This window comes from Brachionichthys hirsutus, unplaced genomic scaffold (assembly GCF_040956055.1).
Source record: "Brachionichthys hirsutus isolate HB-005 unplaced genomic scaffold, CSIRO-AGI_Bhir_v1 contig_1409, whole genome shotgun sequence".
In the NCBI taxonomy this organism is placed as follows: domain Eukaryota; kingdom Metazoa; phylum Chordata; class Actinopteri; order Lophiiformes; family Brachionichthyidae; genus Brachionichthys; species Brachionichthys hirsutus.
The window spans coordinates 285,711-306,840 of record NW_027180350.1 but is presented as its reverse complement, the minus strand read 5'-3'; the positions used below and the strand labels follow the sequence as shown (position 1 = coordinate 306,840).

Genomic DNA, 21,130 nt, shown 5'->3' with positions numbered 1-21,130 from the left:
GGTCAGCCAGCGAGGTATTTATTCACGTTTATATATTTATTTATATGCAATTTGTATACTTTATTGTGTTTTATGTTGCTTTTAGTTCGACGGTGGCCTTGATGGTCGCGTCGTATGGTTGTAAAGTCAAGCCAAGTCTTACAGCCTACATTAAAACATTGCCAGCAGTAAAAAGAACTCTTTATTGACTTTCGAACGGACAAGAAGAGGTGGAGGTGATGGAGTGCTTTCATTTATCTAAAAGATAATCATCCTATTTTTTTCCATTCAGTTTTTGTGTATTTCTCACATAGAAACATGTTTAATCATCGCAAGTTTGTCGGTTATAAAAAAGTTATTTGTTATAAAAATTATATTTTGCATGTGAGGTGTTTAACTTAATTAATTGAATTAACAGCCCATAATAGAATAGAATAGTAGTTTTATGTAAATTATTATCAAGTCTTTGCTTTATTTTGATTTAGTGTATTTAGTGAGTCACGCTGACGCCACCAATAAATGATGATCCGCTTTAAGTTTCAGCCAATCATAGCAGGGATCGACACCACCGAGTGCGGTCTTGCACGGAAGCGTGGACATTTCTGTACGCTTTGTTATTGTCGTTACGGTGTTGGAACAATAAAAGCGTTCTGATCACACACGAAACGTGTTTCCGACAGAAGTAAGTTTTTAATGTCGATCCGCCGCATTTAAATTGAACCGTGCGTTGTAAATAGAGCAGAGTTAACCTCATCAATCGGTCTTTACGTTGCTGTCAAAGTTATAACGATGCCGTTAAGCACAAAGACTGGCATTACGCAATCATCGGAACATTTATATGTATAATTAAACAAGGTAGAATTTGTTGTGCGCATTGTTAGTTAGTTGTACGCTATTTTTTACACGTGCATCCCCCCTTGACAGCTGTGAGTTGTTTCCTCTTTTAGGAGACCCTCCCCCCCACCCACACCGAACCATGGCAGGGCTGCTACAGCGCCCCCAGGTGGCTGCTACCTGTCTGCTTTTGTGCTGCTTGACCGGTGGTCTGTCCATCCCAGACCCCAGACAGAGGGACGCCCTCATACAGCTGGAGGTCTCCATGCAGACAGGTGGGCAGATGGTTCTGACTGAGGCAGAGGAGCGGCTGGACGCTCTTCTTCTTAAAGTGAAGCGGGAGGAGATACTGAGAGCAGACTTCCCTCCCGCCTTGCACTTCTTCAACGCCAGGCGGCTCATCCGGGCCAGTCCCATTTTCAGCTTGCTTCAAAAGATGCCTAAAGGTGCGTGGGTTTTTTTTTGTCGTGCAATTTTTAAATGAACGCTGAATGAGATTTATACTAAATAATCTGTGTGCTTTATTACAGGGGGAGCGCTCCATGTCCATGATTTCTCCATGACTAGCGTGGAGTGGCTAGTGAAGAACGTGACCTATCGGCCCCATTGCTACGCGTGTTTCACCGACAGCCAGTCCTTCAGATTCATCTTCTCATCTCAAAATCCTAAGGCTCTGGACCGCTGCTCCCCTTGGACCCTGCTGGAAAGCCTCAGGGCCAAGATGGTCAACGCCACAGACCTAGACGACAGGTGAATCACGTTTTACTTTCAGTCGGAGTCGTCATCGTGAAGCGGGAGCTCATCACTGCAGATTGGACGGCGTGCCATTAAAATATTGTTGGAAGCTTAATAGACCTTTTATTAAGTGAAAATGTTGTCTGTGATAAGTAGATTGAAACCCGTGCAGGTAATCTAACAGCGATCGTATGTTCGCTCGCAGCATCATGGGAAACCTGACGCTCTTCACTGAGCAGGATCCAGAGGCGGCGTATCCAAACCAGGATGTGGTGTGGAATAAGTTTGAACAAGCCTTCCTTATGATGTTGGGTCTGGTCACTTACGCGCCCGTGTTCAGAGACTACTACTACCAAGGCCTCACGGAGTTTCACACGGACAACGTCATGTATTTGGAACTGCGGGCTTTGCTTCCGGAGGTACACCGATGTCATGTTTGGTATGTTCCGTTCATCCACTCATCTGTGTTATTATCATTGACCCCGTTGCGTTTCTGCTGCTCAGATATACGAGTTGGACGGCACAACTCATGACACAGCCTGGACTCTGAAGACCTACCAGGATGTGACAAGACAGTTCACAGCAGAACACCCAGACTTCTTTGGTGCGAGAATCATCTACACGATCCATCGGTAACTATCCTGAATTCACCTACGGTGAAATTTATAGTTTAAATATAACTTGTTTGATTTTTAGAAGACAGTAGAAGTACACACTTGGCCACCATTCAACATTGTGTTTTTTCCAGGGGAGTAAACATATCTGTCATGACCGGAGTTGTGGAGGCAGCAATGAAGCTACGGAGAGACTTCCCAGATATCATGGCTGGCTTTGACTTGGTGAGAATCAGCAGCAGTTGTTATATAAACAGCGACGGGTTGAACTGTGAGAGTTCTGATTTTACTCCAAAGACAAAGTCTCCAATTGAATCATTTGAAAAGCACAACTGTTTGCTGAAACGCATGTACAGGTGGGCCGTGAAGACAGCGGCAGACCCCTGTGGTACTTTAGAGACGCCCTGTCATTGCCAGCGGAGAGAGGGGTGACGCTTCCTTTCTTTTTCCACGCTGGAGAGACTGGTGAGCTCCTCTTTCCATATTCCAATTCATCGTGAAACCTAATCAATCAGATCTTAACCAAGAAGTGAGTCAGACGATACATGGGCATCGCATCATTTAAGGATAGCCCGACTGTGTCATGAAAATCATTGCAATATAACACGCACATTGATGTCTCTGTCACGTGAAGATCTCGAGGGCACAGAGGTCGACCAGAACCTGCTGGATGCCCTTTTGTTTAACACATCTCGTATTGGCCACGGCTTCGCTCTGCAACGCCACCCATTTGCCAAAGTTCTATCCAGGAAGAGAGGGGTGGCTGTGGAAGTGTGTCCCATATCCAATCAGGTACAGCATTTCCCTATAAGCCACAACAAAATTGTGTTACGAGTTAAAATGTGCATCTTGTAAACAAATATCTTATTCCTTGCCGTCATGCAGGTGATGAAGCTCGTCAAAGACCTGCGAAACCATCCGGCGGCTTCACTGATGTCAGAGAACCACCCGCTAGTCATTAGTTCTGATGACCCTGCTATGTTCGGTGCCTCTGGACTCTCGTATGATTTCTACGAAGCTTTTGTGGGCTTCGGTGGGATTAGATCTAACGTAGGCTCCCTCAAACAGCTGGCAATAAACTCTATTAGGTAAGCTTGAGCGGAGAAGGCGTTACAAACTGTGCTTGCACGCAGCCGTCGTGTGACGTTTCCCTGTCTTGTCTTCCAGGTACAGTTCTTTGACTCTGAAGCAACAACAGGAAGCCCTGGCTCTGTGGCAGAAACACTGGGAGAAATTCATCTCTGATAATGCTCCTTAGAAAGAAAGCAACGCAAATTTCGACTATTTTATCCTATTTGCAGCGAGACAAAGTGACTCGGATTATAAAGAGACTCTATCAACGGCGCGAAAACGTCAGTCATTAATGGCGTAGACCCGTACGACCTCACGAAGTTAGCACTGATTAAGCCTCTATGCAGTATTATCATGTGTACTATTACCTCGTATTGGCTAGGTGTGTTTACATGTGAGCAGCGTCGAGCCTGGAAATCACTGGAGGCTACAATCAATTTGCCGTGGGTTGGGTTGGTGACGGTTGCTTTAAATTCAGCTTTGCCTATTCTTAAACGGTGCTTGAAGAGTTTTCTGTATTGTGTGTTTGTGATTTGCTTTTGCTTTATAAACATGAAATGAAGAACTAGTGTAAATTCTCGTGCTTTTAGATTTGTATATGTTGTGCTCTGTATAGGATCATGGTCAGATTGTACAGGCACATCGAATGTAGAATACTCACGAAATATATCTGTCTTGGGAGTGTTTATTAAACAAACAAAAAAGAAAATTTTACAAGGTTTTCTTCAATGCACTGCTTGTGATAACCAGAGAGTAGTTTTTCTTTAGGTTACTGACTGTTCTTTCTGTGTCTGGGCCAGTTTGGTGTTGGTGCTGTCCATGACATTATTGTAGAATGTCTTAAATGTATATATGTCCAAATCAATCAATATCTTCACTACTGAAACGTATACCATACGTCAAGGGTTTGGTTGAACTGCCTTGCAACTCCTCTCCTCCGTCCCCCAGTGTGGGGCCGCCTTCCCCAGGACATCTTTCTGGCCACATGTTTTATTACCGTATTTTCCGGACTAGAAGTCGCTCTTTTTTTCATAGGTTGGCTGGCCCTGCAACTTATACTCAGTCAGGTGTGACTTATATAAAATAAAATATAATATATTTTTATATAAACATGAAATAAAGCATGTAAGTAAACCCCCAGTTATCCACAGTTTTAACTCAAGCATCCGCGACAAAATTCCTTCTCAGTGTTATTGTTTTTATTAGAAGTAAACAGCTGCTGAGACGTTTGATGTGTCATTAAAGTAAAAAGTCAAAGTCAGCGATCTGCTTGAAACGTTTCTCTGTATAAAAAGCTCTTTCTCTGTTTTCTGTGGAAAACTGCTGATTTCGGTGAATTCTGCTTCTTCAAAAATATAATTCATATATCACACCATTCCACTGTGTTCACTGAAAGACAGCGCTTACTGGTTTGTGACTGTTGTTTTGACAACTGTTACCGGCTTTCGCCAGCCGTAGTTAATTAGATTAAGATAATGTTAGCGCAGTGGATTGTCTGAAAGAGCCTGACTGTAAAATGATTCTTGAACTTGTGCTTTAAGGTTTCATACAGGACGATGTGGCAAATGGCTTTGGTTTTATTTGAACAGCCCAGGCAAGTATGTCAAGCATTGGGACATACAAGCCCCTAATACGTAGTTGGTGCCTATAAACAAAAACAAAACATCAGTCTATAACTGGATTTATCTTAAATGTATGCTTCAGGTTCTGCTTCACTGTCATTATGTGAGTGTTTCATTCATTTCACTATGTGCACCATCTTCTTCCGCGGACAGGGCGACGGCCTCACCGTGCACACACATGCTGAGGCCCCTGCGATGCGTTTCGGCACGTCTGGTCCCCTGGACCATGAGTCCTTGTCGGGGTTATAAACCTGAGTAGCTCTGGAGAATGACATTTTCTCCCAGCTGTAGCCACCCAGCACATAAATCCTCCCCGCCCACACTGCAAGTCCTGCCTCGCTGTTGGGCAGCAGCAGTGGTGCAATCTGGGTCCACTGTCCACTGCGCGGGTCGTAGGACTCCACCTGCAGGATGTCAAAGCGTTCTGTGGTGTCTGCGTCGTCATCGCTGCCCCCGATCGCGTAGATGAGGTGGTCGAGGGACGCCATGCAATGCCATCCCCGCGGTTGGGACATGGCCTGGCGCGCTACCCACACGTCACTGTCCCGCGATGGATCATAGCTCAGGACGTCCCGGCGGTATGGGCCGATCTGGTAGTCATGACCACCAGAAATGTAGACAATGCCGCAGTGGACTGTCCCAGCGTGGCCGTAAGTAAACCTACAGAAGGCGAAATAAAAAAAAATCTAGGAAATAAATCATTTCTCTTGAAATACATTTTGATAAAGATATAGCCAGTATTCATAAATTCACTATTTCCCCTCATTTTATTAGTCTCAGCAGAGACGTCAGCCACCACCACCAGCAACCCCATTTCATGAGGGGATTTATTGTCATGTTACTCCGGGCAGATCTAATGATCACACATTATCTGGTGCAACAAAAAAGAAAAGTTAGCATTATTTACTTCATATTTATATTATTATTTACCTGGGTAGGCCCGCCACGAAAGACCAGCAGTCTTCAGCGGGGCGATAAACCTCCACAGAGGACAAAGCTCCCGTTTCATTCCTGCCACCTACAGCAATCAGGCAATCTTCAACCGCCCCCAAATAAAAATCCACTCTCTGCTGGTTCATCGGAGCGCCCTAAAAAAACGGGATGACATGTTTTGCGTTTGCTATTTATGCTTCATTTGTAAAGTGAAAACTAAAGGTGAAAGAAGGCCGCAGTGCCTATTTGGTTCAGTACCCTGGTCCACTGATTGTGGCGGGGGTCGTATCTGTACAGGAGGTTACAAGCAGCATCTCCACCAATGTCCCTGGACGAGCTGCCACCAGCAGCGAAGATAAAGCCCCCGAGAACCGCCAGGCAGTGGTGGCTCCGCTGGGCCGGCAGCTCTGTTTCCACCTTCCAGCTTCCTGTTTTGCCGTCCAGCCGGCAAACGTTGGCGCTCAGCTCCTCTCCGTGTTCTGAAACCTAAAAAATATAAATTAAGAGGACAAGAATCTCATGGCTTTTTACTTTTGTGCGGTTGAAAAGGTTATTGTGACATGCCAGATATAAAAAAACATTCGACTTAAGCGAGTTAGCACAAAGTTATTTTTGCTGTACATTCCAAATCATGTCTGAGTCAATTAAATCAAGACAAACCCTAGTCAGGAGGGTAAAGGAGTACTAGCAAGTATATCAAGAGCAAACTTCTCATTTGTCAGTAAACTACTGGACAGATCCACATCTGTACCTCTCCTCCTATCAAAAGCAGCCGCTCTTCCCCTCCCCTCAGGCTGGTGCGTCCCGTTTGCAGGAGCGGCTGGGCGCTGGGCCTGGCGTGGTACCCCAGAGCTTCCTCCACCAGGGTCTCACAGGCAGCCCCCTCGGGAAGCAACGCCCGCAGCGCCGGCAGCACCCGGCCCACGAGGTCTCCCATCGGCATCAGGGGGAAGCGGACATTAGAGAGGAGCCGTCTGGCGTGGGCGGGCCGCTCAGGACTCTGGCTGAGCCACTGCAGCGTGGCCCGAAGTAGCGCCTGCTCACTGTCATGTTGAACCTGCAGTGAAGAGAAGACTTTTTAGGAACCGACCCTCCACAAAGAGCCCCCCCCCCCTAAAAAAAAAAAGCATTTAAAAATTGCAGAGTGTTTACCTGACTGCTGGAAAGGTAGGAGGAGAGTTTGCATAAAGGAATGCCCCGGAGAAAGTTGGGGGTGAAAGAGAGCGTAGCAAAGCGTGAGAGGATGAAGTGATCAATAAAGGCGTCGAGTCGCTCCAGGCTGTAGAGCAGCGCCAGCTCTTGTAGGTACAGGTAGTTTTCCTCGCTCACCTCCCGCTCCAGGTACTGGCAGCAGAAGTCCACAACTCGCCACACCTGAGCAACAGTTTAAAGCATGCTATATAGGAACGACCCTCTCAGTCGCCTGATGTCATCACTGAATAAGTGTCCAAATGATTTAATGGAGCCCAGTTTCTCACCTGCAGGAGGTGGGCAGCTTCCAGGACATGGTCAATATTACCCCCATCCAGTGGCAGCTCCCCGCTGTACAGGAAGTCCACCACGGCGGCGAGCCCGATGTAGGACAACCCAACCAGCTCCACCTAGAAAGAGGACGGGAACGATACAGAGAAATCAAGAGGCAGATGAATAATAATCTGTGTAACCCTCTGAATGACAGCGTTATTACTGTCTATGTGTCAATCTGGACCCTACATATGGAACTATCTAGAACCTCCTGCTGGCGCTCCTCCCTCATGCCCAAAGTGAACATGGAATGGAAGTACGGGCTGCAAATAGCCAGCAAAGCTCGGTGAGCCGGGACCCGCTGGTCGTCGGCCACCAGGATGACGTCACAGAACTGTCCGCGCTCCCGCTGTCCATTGAGGCCCTGCAGCACTTCCACAGATTGATCCACCCAGTGGAACACCTTTGACACAAATCCACAAACACACAATGAATGGCATCCAGTTTATGGAACTTCACGGGAGAGCAGTGTTTTTTTTTTTCTCACAGTCCAAAATTCTGTTTGCAAAAATGATTTGAGTTGATCAAAAGGATCATAGAAGAAGAATGTCTACCGATGACACGGATCTTCTATGCACGTTCTAGTTGCTGCTCGGCCGCTGACGAGGACGCACAAGGCGGGAATCTGGCATAGAAAACCTACGCCACATTAAGTCTACTCCGATTTACCGTCTGTTTAACATCTGAGAAAGCTATGAATTACATGGTACATTTGAATTGTCCGGTGAAAGTTATAGACTTTGTGAAGTTTTGAATGGGGGGGGGCTTCTAGCTGTGCTGTGCATCTGAACTTCTGGCCAGATAAACACAATTTTAATCAAACATTCTCATCTTGATTTGGGCTCATCTGCACACAAACACACAAACACACAAACACACACAAACACACACCGACCTTGGCCGAGTCGCTGATCCGATAGGCCCGACGCACAAGGCTGGGCTTGCCATTGTCCATCATCATGTCCCCTCAGACAGGGATCATCTAAAGACACACGCACACACACCCGCACACGCACACACATCATCATTCTATGCTGTGAAAAGGTTCGGTCCCCACAGCGCGCGCGCACACACACGTACACGACAATAATATATTTTAAGTTTAGTCACTTAGATATGTAAAGTGATTAGTGCTTACATTTGGCGAAGCAGAAGAAATCTGGTTTCAAACGGACTGAATGCTGTTTGACATTAGGGGGATAATCAGCGGCATCGATCAACACGCGACGAGACAAATCGATCCGTTTAATTAATGAAACGAACTCTGGTAACGTAATCTATTCTGCAGAAACACACATACACACGGTACACACATGGCTTAATGGACTTAGAAACAGTGCTGCACAATGTAGCATACTCCTAGCTAGCCGGAATAAATATGGGAACTTCCGGTTTAGACGTTCAAAATAAAATCCTTTGTTCAAAATAAATCCATTTACGTCAAAACCTTGCGACCGCAGCATTTGTAAAGTATTAAATTGCATTACCCTCAACCCTAAAACTTAGACAAGAGCAATACTGTCCAGGTAAAAAAAGGAAATTCTTCAAACAACTGTTTAAACGAGGAGTATCAAGACAGGTAAAAATGTTAAAACCTTTATTCATATGAAAATATACGCACTCACTGGCCTGTATCCATACAATAAAGCAGAATAATCTGTCAAACGCACTTTCATATAACATTTACCAAGGAAACCAACTTGCACTACAAAGCGACTGTCTCAGGGTGTGATTCGGTGAAGATCCAGTAGGTGGCGGTGTAATGCAGGAACAGATAACCTTGAATCCGGGGCTGGGCAGGTGTTGTCGGTGTCGGTTTCAGCAGTCGAGCCGGTGGAAGCTGCGGACTCCCATCTGGAGGGGGGGGGGGGCGCGTCTGACCTCTGTGCAGCCTGCCTGCTTTACGGATCAGCCTGGTACTTTACGAAGGACGCACACACACACGCAACCATCCGCCCCCGCCAGAGCCCGTGCACGTTGTTCCATGGCCCCAGCTTGTGTTCAATTCTAAGCGTGTAGAAGCCACATTTGCCTTTATGCACTGTAATTGCTACGAGTGCGGCAGCAAACTGCATATCTAAATGTAAAAGAAATCAGAAGAAAGAGATGTTACTTTTTATTAAATACACTAAAGTATTTGGACACTTCTATTAAAAGGTCATAAAAGGAATGGCACGCGTGGAAGAAAATTAAAGGACGGAGACAAAATTAGTGGATTTCATCCACTGCGTCGGGCTCTGTCAAGTTGCAGAATTTTACACAACCAAGACCGGAAGTGTATTTATTTTTATTGCATTCTGAATAAAAAAAATGTCTCAAATAAATTTTAAGGGCCAGGGCTCTTTCTCAAACCTGTTTCTGAGGTGCAGCAGATTGATATATTGATTGGTCACTACACATTTTCAATCTGGACACAGGCAGTCTGTCGCTAATCCTCGTCTACACTGGTTAGTGTGGAATGGTGAACCTGCCTCTATCTTTCTAGTGTGCCAATGACAGATTCCGGATTATGTATCCCCAGGAATAATATTAGTCATTTTCTCCCCAGTGTGTTTAACAAGGGAGGGGTGATGTGGAATTAGTTGCATGTAGACATCTTGGACATTTGGACATATCAATAATTGTTCTCATACTCAAGCCACACATATAGATGCACAACTAACTTTAAAGTGGAGAGTTTATTTCCAGATTGGGCGATAAATCATGTGCTTTTAAATTACCATAGCATTAGTATAGATATAATATCACTACAGTATTTTGTACATTTGAATAATTTTGAATTAAATATTAAATAGTTAGAATATAAAACACGACATATTCATTATCTAAATATTGTTCTACTAACAATGATTTGCCAGTTCGATTAATTTATTGCTGTGCATCTTATTTTGAAAGTGCATGCCGGAACAACGAGTTGAGTGTTCGTCGCCGCGCTGACGTCGGTTCCCGCGCCCGCCGCCCACTGACAGTGAAGGTAAATCCGGCGTCGGGGCGCTGCTGTTCTCTCTCCTACATCACCAACGCCCATTGAGGAGTAACGTACAGGAAATGAACGGAGCCGCCGTTTCCCGTTAGGTGTCACTGGCTCGGTCGTTCCCGAGGCGGTGGTCGTGATTTTTGGGATCGCAGCCTAATCTATAACGTTATCGGTTGTAGTTCTCTTGATGTTCCGGGCCTAGCATCAACTATATAAGTTAGCCGCTTTAGCTAGCTCTCCCCGATTTGGACTGATTTAACGCGGACACTTCCGACACTTTGATTCCGACCCACCGGAAAACAAACAAAACAAAACGATGACACAAGTGGATAAAGAGGCTTGCATGGATGCTTACAACCAGGTCAGAGACGACAGCACGGAGTACAGCTGGTAAGTGGAGCCGAACTCCCGTTCTCCGATGCGGCTATTATTTGTGTGAGCTCAGGTGGAAAAACTCACCATGTCGTTTAGAAACGACCTTAAAAAAAAAAATCTGATCCCAAACATGTTAAAAATCACGCAGCCTCCTCCTAACGATGCCACCCACGGCGTCGTCCTTTCTATGGAGAAGGGCGTGAAAATTACAAGCGGACATTTTGGGGAAAGTTTATTTTATTTTATTTTGTCAAATCTGCCGATCTCAAAAGACATTTTGTAGTAAACGACATTTTATTTAGACCAGGGATCCATTTAAGAATAACTCTATGGTTAATAATCGACGCGTCCTGCGTCAGAATGCCATTTTAGTGGGTTGGGTTTGCCGGTGCGACACCAAATTCTGTGTCACCCATCAGATTCGGTGACCGGAAAGCCCTGTCGGATCCACTTCGATCCAAAACACAGCCGTGAAAATCCTGAAGCGTTCGCATGATGTGAACAGTGTCCTGCTTTGTTAGTAACCGCTGCTTTAAATCCACGCAGCCTGTCTCATCTTTATGCTGTTCTATGTTCGCATCCCAGCCCAGCAGGGCAGCAATAGTTCCCTTTGTCCTGTATGTATAGCAGCTATGGGCGTCCGAGGAATGCTTGTTGTGACTCCCGAGACCGATTGATCCGATAATGTTTGTAATTCTGCATCTTCCAGGGCTGCTTTTAAATACGACGACTCCACCATCGTGCCTGCGGGACTCGGGGCTGACTTTGAGGAGTTCAAGAAGTTGTGCACAGGTAAAAAAAAATAGTAGCTTTTATTTCTAAATCTGCATCTGTCGTTTTTTTTTTAAAACCAGACGTTACCATGGTGACGTATGGACGATACTTGCCTCCCTGCTGCTGGTCTAGTTCTGTGTCCTGCACCTCTCTGCAGGACACTAATCTTTTAAGACCCTGCTCCGCCCCCCTCTGGCCTTGAGCCCTTGTGTGTGTGTGTGTGTGTGTGTGTGTGTGTGTGTGTGCACACTGTCAAAGCACTTAAACCGTGCACACTACATTTTATAATGCGTTTTACAGTATCCTGTTCTTGATTTTAACAAGGTGAAACGGTTCACGCGAGCACGTTGGTTTCCATCGCCACAGGTGTGATGGGAAGTTAAACGTTTCCACCGGACGCACCTCTGGTTGAAAGGAGCGACATGCTGTGGACGAGTCCTACCATAATGTACGCCGTTGTGTCTTTAGCGAGGAGTCGGGCCTGCTGTGTATTCAGTACGATGAGGAGTCATTCACTTTGCAGGGAACTTGTTTTAATCCTCACAAAAGGAAGTCGATAGCTACAACGATAAAGAAGATGATTCCAATCGAGCCGATGGGATGAAGAAAATCTGTCTCTGAATGTTACGTTCCTCTCTTTTTTTGTGCCCTCTGGCGAAAAATGTCTGCTCAGATGTTGGGTGTGGTTTTTTTTTTTTTTTGTTCCTGTTGCGTCTTTCTTCAAACCAAACTGCCTCAGGGCTGTACTGTCTTTACTTCCTGACAACGATGAGTTCACTTTTGCGTGTTGAAATATTTCACGAATCCCTGTCATTTACAATAATTTAGTCGGCATCCTTCTATCTGTGGTCTTAGTTTCCGTAGTGTAGTTGTACCCCGAGGAGGAGGAGCAGATAATGCCGACTGATAAAGTGTTGGAGTATTTTTTTATTTTTTTAAAATCTCATCCACTTTTTGCAAGAAAAATATGTGAATTCTGTTGTCATCTTGGATCAGTGTAAAGAGATGCTGCAATAGCTCATGTTATAAATGATCATATGCCCCTCAATAAGAAGTTGGAATCAGTTTTATTTTTCAGAATAGTTTATTATCAACATTAGTTTTTGAAATAATGAGTTATGATGTGACCGGCGATGACACCGGAATCATTAGGGATCATCCTCTGGGGACACCAGTTCAAAGCGAAAATAAAAACAAGACCAGATTTGTCCTCGGGTAACAGTCTGTGATACTGATACTGTTCACAGGAGACGGCTCTGGTTTCAGGCTGTGTCGCGGGGGGGCTACCATGTCCTGAGAGAGACACAACTCACCACAACTGAAGCTACACAGAACAAAGTCTCTCCCAACAAGTATTTCTGCTGTATCGTCATCGTCGAGCGGATGCCGACTGAGTCGGCGTTCCTTTAAAGGGGGGAAGACAAATCAGGAAGAATACGGTAAAGAGAGGAAGTGTGCAGCAGCGGGGTCGGGTTCGTTGTTTGTCGTAGTTCCTCTCTGGAACCCCACAGTGGCGAGGAGGAATAAGACCAGGATTCACTCTGAGTTCCATGTTATTGTTTTTGCTGGAGGCGAGATGTTGAAACCAGCGATGTCCTTCGTGGGTTTGTCTGATTAGGCCCATGACGGCGGCTGTTTTCTGCTAGCGCTGCTGAACCGATTAACGCCGCTGCTCTCTCATGCCTGGAATGCTTCTATCAGCCGCTTCAACGGGTTCATAAAAAAAAATGATGTAAAAAAAACTCCTAAACAAGGTGCAGTTGATCCGCCGTACCTTCGACCGTTACTGCCAAGTCGTTTATCATTGTCAAAGCCTTCCCAGAATTTATAATGCTGCTCTCCTGTGTTTCCTGGTGGAGCTTTAAGGGCGTGTTCACACTCGGCAAGCTTGGTTCCATTAAAACAAACTGTGGTGTGATTGCTCTGCCAGTGCAGTTCATTCAAACAAGCGTGAACCCGACCGCCCCAAACTACAAGCGCGAACGCACCCTAAACGCGAGCGTGAAACCGATTGGCCCGGTCAGTCGGTGGTGCGCTGCTGCATTGGGCCCAGCGCTGCACAACGACTTGTATTCCGTTTCTTGATTGAGTTGCATTCCTTCTGCGAGTGGTCAGTCATTAGAACCAGATTTAGTGTGTTCCTAAGCCAGTAGGGATGTTTTTCGTGATGAATGTGACGGGATATAATCTTTCTGACAGACCAAATGTTTAATTGGAAGCTAAGAACATGGAATATGAGCGCAGCGTTTCTGGAAATGTAACCATTGGTGTCTGATAACTGGAAGCGTACTCTGGGTCCCAACCTGAATGAGCCCTTATAGTTGGGCTCTGTCTATGAGCGGCGTTGCATGTATTCTCATTACATGTCTGGTAGCAGGTCGTCCCGCTGGACTAATGTGTCTTGACCGGATTGTTTCATTTGAACAGACACATATTTTAGAGTTATTTCAGAGGTGGATGTCCAAGACGATGGCGGATGTGGTCACTGGGGAGATCTGTGCTGCTACTGGAAGTCTCAGAAAACATTTGACTCATTTAGTCACGGAATATTTCTGTGTTCAACACACACACACGCCATCACTCAAAGAGAAAACCTTATTTTCTATCTGTGCTGCACCAGACCGGCAACGCTGAGCAGAAAAAGAAGAAAATGTGCAGTTTTAAATGCACCTTATTTCCAATACATGCATATTATAAACGTGGGTGTAAATAAAACCTGAAAGCACCATTAATATGTATTCAGTCTTTCATATTCTCATCCCACAGATGATTGTCGTTTGTACGGCTTTGTACGGATCATGACTGGAGATGCCATGAGCAAACGAGCCAAGTTCACTTTCATCACCTGGATCGGCAAAGGGATCGTTGGGATGCAGCTCGCCAAGATCACCACCGACAGAGCCTTGGTTAAGGAGATAGTGCAGGTCAGAGACCTGCGGGATTGCATGTGGAGAGAAGAGCAATTAAAAAAAAAAAATAATGGCTGCCATCATGAGAGTAAATTAGTGCAAAGCAGTAATAGTCCCTTTGGGAAAACTGAGTGATTACACAGGCACCGGGACAAAGGGATTAAAAAAACAACTCAGAATATTTCACCAGTAAATGTATGAAGATAATATAGTGGTAAAAAAACAAGCCACAAATCAAATGAGGGAGGCTCTGAGACATTATGGCAAAGCAGTAGTAGCAGACATGATGGAAATGTAGCCAGTAATGGAGTAAGACTTCCTATTAGCCGTACCAATATAGCAAGCAATGCCTCATCTCGTAAATCATGGACTATTTAACACTATTAAAAGGTACGTTTAAGATTTGTGAAAGGCCATTAAGGAGACACTCATGGAACCAACATTTGGTACTGAATTATAAAGGTACTTGTTTTGTGAGGAATAGATCATGGATTCTGTGGAAACAAGATTCCACCTGAAATAATTATATTGATGCTTTTTGTTCTCTCCATTTAAATCAGTCTTTATTTGTTTTTCATTCTGCAGAACTTTGCCAAGGAGTTCTCATTCAATGACCAGAAGGAACTGGATGAGGACTCCATCCGTTTGGAACTGAAGAAGTCGGGTGGATCCAATTATGACGCTCAAGCTGAGTAGAGAAAGTGCCACAGTCAACTGGAAGGGTTTGGGTTTTGGGATCAGGTCTTTTTGAGGATGGGGAGTGAGCCAGGATGCTACCGCTTGGGGAGAGGGAGAGACGGGACAGAGGGGGCTCATTAGGAAAGGAAAATGCATGCACCAAGCATAATTGTACCATCAAACTATAAAGCAGCCAAGGCGCATCACTTTCGGTGCATCTCAAAAAGGATCATGTCTACATTAGGGCTTATATTTAAGCTATTCTTACAACACTTATGGAGCTGCTTGGTTGCTGTACCTGCTAGCATCCGTTTCTGTACCTAGAACATTTCAAATTGCATCCATGCATTTCAAGTTGTCTTAATTTGTTGACATTATATTAAATTATATTATATCTATAACAGTGATCCCCCAACCTTTTTTGTGCCAATGGCCGGTTTCATGCCGGGGTGCAATTAAACCAAACCGCATATTATGCACTTGTAATAACTATTAAAGGATTATCACACCAATATCTACTCGCATATAACACACATATTAGTTAATGTGGCGGCCCTCAGTAATTGCTTCTGTCCTTCTTGCTCATGTGTTTTTTTCATTAAAAAAAATCCCCTCCAACTTCTTGTCTTTTAACCCAGGGTTCATGATCTCCAGGGTTCGTGATCTCCACGTGCCGAAGCAGTTTTTGAGGCTTCATTGGTGTGCGGGTCAATTGTTAAGCCCGTAGTTTGAGTATGACCCTGTACTGTTAAAGAGCAGCTTTCTGTTCTTGGAGATTTTACGCTCCTCTATTTTAAGCGAGTATGCTTTATCGCTTTTATGTGATTGAGAACCTCAGAATTGCCATAATTAGCATTGTTAAGTCTTTTTTTTTTTTTTTTCCATACAAAAATCAAAGTAAAACAAGTGGAGAAGTTAGTAAATCACTGATCTTGTATGAATGTATTTACATGTTAATTAACTTCAGGCATTTTTGAACCTTTATTCCTTTGACAGACACAGGGTAGCTGTTTTCTTTATGCTAGGCTAAGGCCTTTGTACTGAATGAGCATTGCTAAGAGTGGCGTTGACCCGCCCATCTCTCTACCATCACGCCAAAGCAACATGCCCCAACGTGTTGAACTATTCCTTTAATTACTGGATCTGGCCCAAAAATGTACCCCAGCAGTAGACAAGCACGGTTCTGTTTATACTCTGTATCTGTCCACTGTTTGAGTTCTAGAATGACTGATGAAAAAGCAAGTGCATGAATACTAATGGATCAGACTCTTTTCTGTGATGCTCTGCCCTCTCCCCGTCCAGCTCATGGTTGGTTTTCTACTGTGCTGTGCATCATCTCACACTGATCTTCATCTCAGCTCGGCAGCAGATGAGCGTTATTAATTTACATCCAGGCTTTAGCACTGTTGACTAAGAAAAAATCCATTAAATGAGGATGTGGAAAATATGGAAGGGTTTTGCCTCAATCGCCATATTCTTATCATGAATCAAGTTTTAAGAATTAGTTCAAGGGTGAGGATAGATGTCCCACTTTTGAAATGAAGCTCTTTACCCGCGTTTGCCAACAGAGCATGTTCTTAGTTGAGTTACACTGTACCTCCTGGAGGAAAAGATCTCCATTTTTTGTTACAAGTATCCTTCGGCATGAAGCTCGAGTTGTAATGGCAAGAATACATTTAGCCAACCACTTCATCTCTAGCCCAACAGCTATGTTTGGATTCAACCCTCCCAAAAATCCCCTCTGCACAAAAGTAGGATTTCACTTGTACCTTTCTTTGAGATGAATTGAATTTTACCTGAACCTTTGCCTTTTGATTTTATTTTTAAGAGCATTGTTATTTTGGACATTTGGCAGAAAAAAGAGAGAAAAAAAGTCAAGGAGCCCAGTGGGCAAAAGTTGATTCATTTCAAAATAAAAACTCATGGCTTTTTTCCAAAATCTGTTTCTCAAGGTCTCTTTTGTGTCTCTCTGCATCACATGACATAATGATCGCATGACCATTAATAGTCATCTCGATGAGGTAATGCTCCAGATGTAAGGACATGAAACAAAAACTATTTGGGTGTCTTATTAGGGTTTGACTTGACTTGGACACTGAAATCGGTGAACGTTTAACATTTTACCCAATAAAGAAATGGACATCTGCTTATGTGTATGAAACCACTCAGTCATAGGTCAAAGGTTAACCTAACAGCCAGTCAAACAGCTGATGATGCCCCACAAAAGGAGACACAAACTGAACTAAACTCATTATAGCCAAAATTTGAGTTGGAATTTAAAAAGGAATTTTATTGTATTTAATCATGAGTAAGAGCTGCTGTCTGGACCGTCACCAGCCGCTCCTGATTCTGCTGCAGCTGCCAGATGACTGAATTAATGATGTCAGCATGACACAGTCAATGGTCAAACATGACTCCATTTAGTGTGTGTGTGTGTCTGATAGGACAGCAGACAGGTAGCATTGAGGCCCTGGATCGTTCACTGTGAGAAAGTGAGCGAAAAAGGCTGAAATCTAATATCACGACACAAGTGTGTAAGATAGTTTAGTTGTCAGGGGTGACTGGTTTTCCATTGATGTATTGGCTGTTCTTCAGCGGCCGTTTTCCTGGATCACAGTTGAACTGAGAATAAAGTCTGAACAGAATGGTCATAAGAAAAGTGTTTACTTCATCTGGACTGTGGACTGTGCTAACTGTCACAGTGGGTCTCGTAAATGTGTCTGGACTGTCGAGACTTTTAGATCTCCAAGCTGCAAGAAGTGAGTCACACTTAACTTAACCACAAGCGTTTGAACACATGTTGAACTTGAAAGCTGTCACACACATCTGGCAACTACTTTGTCACTCAGACCTGAACAATCCTCTCCAGAGAAAATCCTGCAGCCATTGTTGATCACGGATTAGTGTTTTACGTACGGGTGGTAATTCTGCTTCTCAATGTACCATCTGTGTCGCTCATGTTTACACCATGATTAGATAATATTAGAGATTAGGTAAGACTGTAGATTCTATAAGGACTTGAAACTGAACAAATCTGTGAGGTAGAATCATGATAAATATGAATGCTATATAGAAAGGTTATGGAAGAAAATGAATTTGATGCTTCCTACTAACATACATTTTTAGACATTGCTTGTCTTGAATCGACATCATCCAAAATTAAGCAATACTTTGACCCTTTTGTTTTTTAAACATATTTTTTTATTTATTTTTTATAGATCTTATATATTTTTTTATGCCATTTGAAAAATAAATCCCCTATCATTGATGAAATCATTCCTGATTTGCCTTAAATTGTAATCAGCTCTTACTTGGCAAAAAATACACCTCTTGACAGATTGAATTAAAATTCACAACTTTTGAGATTTGTCAATGTGGCGTACATGTCCTGACAGCTCCAGACAACATAAGTCCTAATGTGCCCTTTACCCAATCTGTTTTTGTGGAAGAGAGAGAGCGAGAGAGAGAGAGCATACAAGACATGTTGGAGCATCTAAGAAAGGACTATCAGACCCTTCCTGCATTCCTCAGAACAGTGATCAACACAAAGGAGCACTTCTAAATTTCAGAGTTTGAAAATGACATTCAAACAGCAGACATAAAGACAATTAACACCGATTGAAAATTGTTCCCCATATGTTTTAATTAATCCTAATACACCACCAATCTTACCTCCCAAATATTTACCTTTAGTTGCTTGCACTTTTCTGGGTTGTTTCTTTCTATCCAGAGGGTGTAAATTGGAAGGGCGTTGAGAAAAAAAAGACAGACACATGTGAATAGCGTTTCATCATTACCTCAACTGGGTAAGGAGGGTCAGAGCTAGAGAGGCAATAGGAAAGTCAAAAAGGACAAAAAGGGGCTTGGAGATTTAAATTTCCACATTTAGCAAAGCAAATTTGGGTTGGGGGGGGGGGTCTCTATTCAGATTCTTCCAGGCCAAAGAGAAAACAATAAAGCAGGAATGTGAGAACGGGTCAGTTCTTAGCTGCTGTCTGCCAGGACTTCAGTGTTGGCACAGACATGCCATTGTCTGTAACGAGCTGAGGGCGACGTCATTCTTCCACCCCGAATGAGAGCACTGACACTGTAAATCCAAGCCCACGTCTGTTTGCTGTGATGCCAGCCTGTTATTGGTTTATATCAGCAACACCATCATGTCAGCCCCGCCAGAGGTCTTCCCTCCCAAATGTAAGATAACAAAGAAACAGGTATTGCTAAGAGAGGGCTGTGTTTTTCACTAAATGTTCTCGCAATCAAAGAAGCTCGTTAATATACCAGGGCGCTCAATATCGAAAGATATTCCTTAAATAAGAGTATGTCAAATTCAATATTGCGTTCTTCAAATTGAATAGGAGTTGGAAATGAAGCATATTATATGAGAGTATTATTGCTAACATTAGCAGCTAAACACGGCTCAGGGTATTTCACCTCAACATAATTCGAAATTAACTCTGAGTTTATGCCTCCATCATTACAGCCATGCTGGGGTTCCATTGGAAAAGCTGATAGCATTAGGATTACCAGGCCTGCGTCTCTCATCCAAGTACCCCGGACTAGACTGGGCACCATTTGGCCATTACGGCCATGTCTTCATGTGGGCACCACTCTAAATTCAGAGCAGCATTAATCACCCGCATCGCATTAGAATAGCTGAAGGCAACACAAGTTGCTCCTTGTGCATTCTCTCTGTCTGTCAGGCAATATCTGATATGATTTTAATTTCTGATCATCCAGTCCCAAGAACTACTGTCCATGTAGTAATATTTTGATTCACTGCAATTACTTAAGTACTGTGCACTGAAGAGTCCACCATAATGTTAATTAGACTATAACTCTCTCTCTTCTGGATGGATCAGTGACCCCCAATAAAATGGTTATTCATTTATTGAACCTGCTCCAATTTTCAAATTACACTGTCTCTGTAGCCATAAGGTCAACTGCCTCTTTGCACAGGCATTTACACTAAAAAATGAGGGTGCATTTGGATTTTAATAGCACTTACTGAAAGAACAGACTTAGTTACATCCCAGTAAATTAAGATATTGGTTAACGAGAGAGTGATCCAACACTGATAGGTATAAGCTAAGGCTGAAATTTTTATTTGGTTTGTTGAATCTTGATGGGAACTCACACGAGTTCCTTTTATCAAAGCACGTAAAAATGTGATCCGGTTGCATGTTAACTTCATTTGGATCCTTTCAACAACACTTCTTTAATTATATTTATAATACTTGAAGTTAACGGGCTCATAACAAATTCACTACTGTGAAATAACAAATAATATTAATATTAGTACAGATTTGCCCCTAAAATAAAATTTCAGTCGGCACTGATCCAGTTACCAGTAGGTCAAATTTGTACCTTCAAGCATTATTGAGTTAAAACCTGAAGAATAGCACCATTATAAAAAAAACTATCACAGACCCAATGACAAGGTGGATATACTGAGCTGCACAGTGGAAGTTTGCACTCTCCAAGTGCAGCCTAGTTGTATTTGACAGCCATTAACAAAGTCACACAATTCTAAATGAATGTTTTATTGCAGTTAAGAAAGATGCAGTTCAGCTGAAGCCTGAGATGGCACACATTATGGTGTGTGCAAAAATGAGCAATAAGCAAAAAGAAAAGACCTAATAAAAGCACCTCAGTCTCAGAGGAGCATCTGCCTTATTGAAATCCTTATGTACACACATGTAAAACACTCAGGTATAGAATAAGAGTGCATATAAACTCTCAAGTGTTGTTTTATTTTTTAAGAAACACCTAAGAAAAACACAGCGCACCTTGTGATAAGCATCAGGTCCCCTTTATGTTAAAACCTGGCATCTCATTGTGTCTTCAGAAATCAAAGTTGGGATCATTGGAATTTTCTTTGCATCTGAACTAAGTTTTCGTTTTAAAACTTGCCATTCAGATCATGGTGGATTTCCTGTTGAGTCAGTCTGAAGTACAACTTTTACCATATAGGGATAGAACTGAGAGGAGTGATAGTGTGTAAAGGGAAGAGAAAAGAAGAACTAACAAGACTCACATCTCAAGTCTCAACTCGCTGACAGCTGAACAAAGGAGTGAACACATTTAATCCCACAGTTCCGTAAGCAA

The 21,130-nt window shown here is 43.5% G+C and overlaps 3 protein-coding genes across 3 annotated transcripts; 2 read left to right on the top strand and 1 right to left on the bottom strand.

Annotated features, from left to right (window-relative positions):
• The first annotated feature begins 955 nt into the window (after positions 1-955).
• Positions 956-4,270, top strand: LOC137913895 (adenosine deaminase 2-A-like). Its single transcript, XM_068757515.1, has 9 exons — positions 956-1,259; positions 1,344-1,563; positions 1,754-1,967; positions 2,053-2,180; positions 2,297-2,387; positions 2,519-2,627; positions 2,797-2,954; positions 3,048-3,250; positions 3,330-4,270. Exons 1-9 carry the CDS (start codon positions 956-958, stop codon positions 3,418-3,420), a joined length of 1,518 nt encoding a protein of 505 aa, XP_068613616.1. The 3' UTR covers positions 3,421-4,270.
• A 701-nt stretch (positions 4,271-4,971) lies between these two features.
• LOC137913888 (kelch-like protein 36) lies at positions 4,972-8,270 on the bottom strand. Its single transcript, XM_068757509.1, has 8 exons — positions 8,208-8,270; positions 7,521-7,715; positions 7,267-7,389; positions 6,941-7,162; positions 6,540-6,845; positions 6,047-6,274; positions 5,786-5,943; positions 4,972-5,515 (listed from the first exon to the last, which is right to left on the bottom strand). Exons 1-8 carry the CDS (start codon positions 8,268-8,270, stop codon positions 4,972-4,974), a joined length of 1,839 nt encoding a protein of 612 aa, XP_068613610.1.
• A 2,080-nt stretch (positions 8,271-10,350) lies between these two features.
• On the top strand, positions 10,351-16,964 carry LOC137913893 (coactosin-like protein). Its single transcript, XM_068757513.1, has 4 exons — positions 10,351-10,679; positions 11,374-11,456; positions 14,205-14,362; positions 14,933-16,964. The coding sequence occupies exons 1-4, from the start codon at positions 10,606-10,608 to the stop codon at positions 15,041-15,043; spliced, it is 426 nt and encodes a 141-aa protein (XP_068613614.1). The 5' UTR covers positions 10,351-10,605; the 3' UTR covers positions 15,044-16,964.
• The last annotated feature ends 4,166 nt before the right edge of the window (positions 16,965-21,130 follow it).

Excerpts from the sequence above, each read along its gene's own strand:
- LOC137913895 (XM_068757515.1), top strand. The coding sequence starts at position 956 with ATGGCAGGGCTGCTACAGCGCCCCCAGGTGGCTGCTACCTGTCTGCTT. Across the intron at positions 1,260-1,343 it reads GCTTCAAAAGATGCCTAAAG|GGGGAGCGCTCCATGTCCAT; the intron begins GTGCGTGGGTTT and ends GCTTTATTACAG. Across the intron at positions 2,388-2,518 it reads TCATGGCTGGCTTTGACTTG|GTGGGCCGTGAAGACAGCGG; the intron begins GTGAGAATCAGC and ends ACGCATGTACAG.
- LOC137913893 (XM_068757513.1), top strand. The coding sequence starts at position 10,606 with ATGACACAAGTGGATAAAGAGGCTTGCATGGATGCTTACAACCAGGTC. Across the intron at positions 10,680-11,373 it reads GACAGCACGGAGTACAGCTG|GGCTGCTTTTAAATACGACG; the intron begins GTAAGTGGAGCC and ends TGCATCTTCCAG. Across the intron at positions 11,457-14,204 it reads GTTCAAGAAGTTGTGCACAG|ATGATTGTCGTTTGTACGGC; the intron begins GTAAAAAAAAAT and ends CTCATCCCACAG.
- LOC137913888 (XM_068757509.1), bottom strand. The coding sequence starts at position 8,270 with ATGATGGACAATGGCAAGCCCAGCCTTGTGCGTCGGGCCTATCGGATC. Across the intron at positions 6,275-6,539 it reads TGCTTTTGATAGGAGGAGAG|GTTTCAGAACACGGAGAGGA; the intron begins GTACAGATGTGG and ends TATATTTTTTAG. Across the intron at positions 5,516-5,785 it reads TTCGTGGCGGGCCTACCCAG|GTTTACTTACGGCCACGCTG; the intron begins GTAAATAATAAT and ends CGCCTTCTGTAG.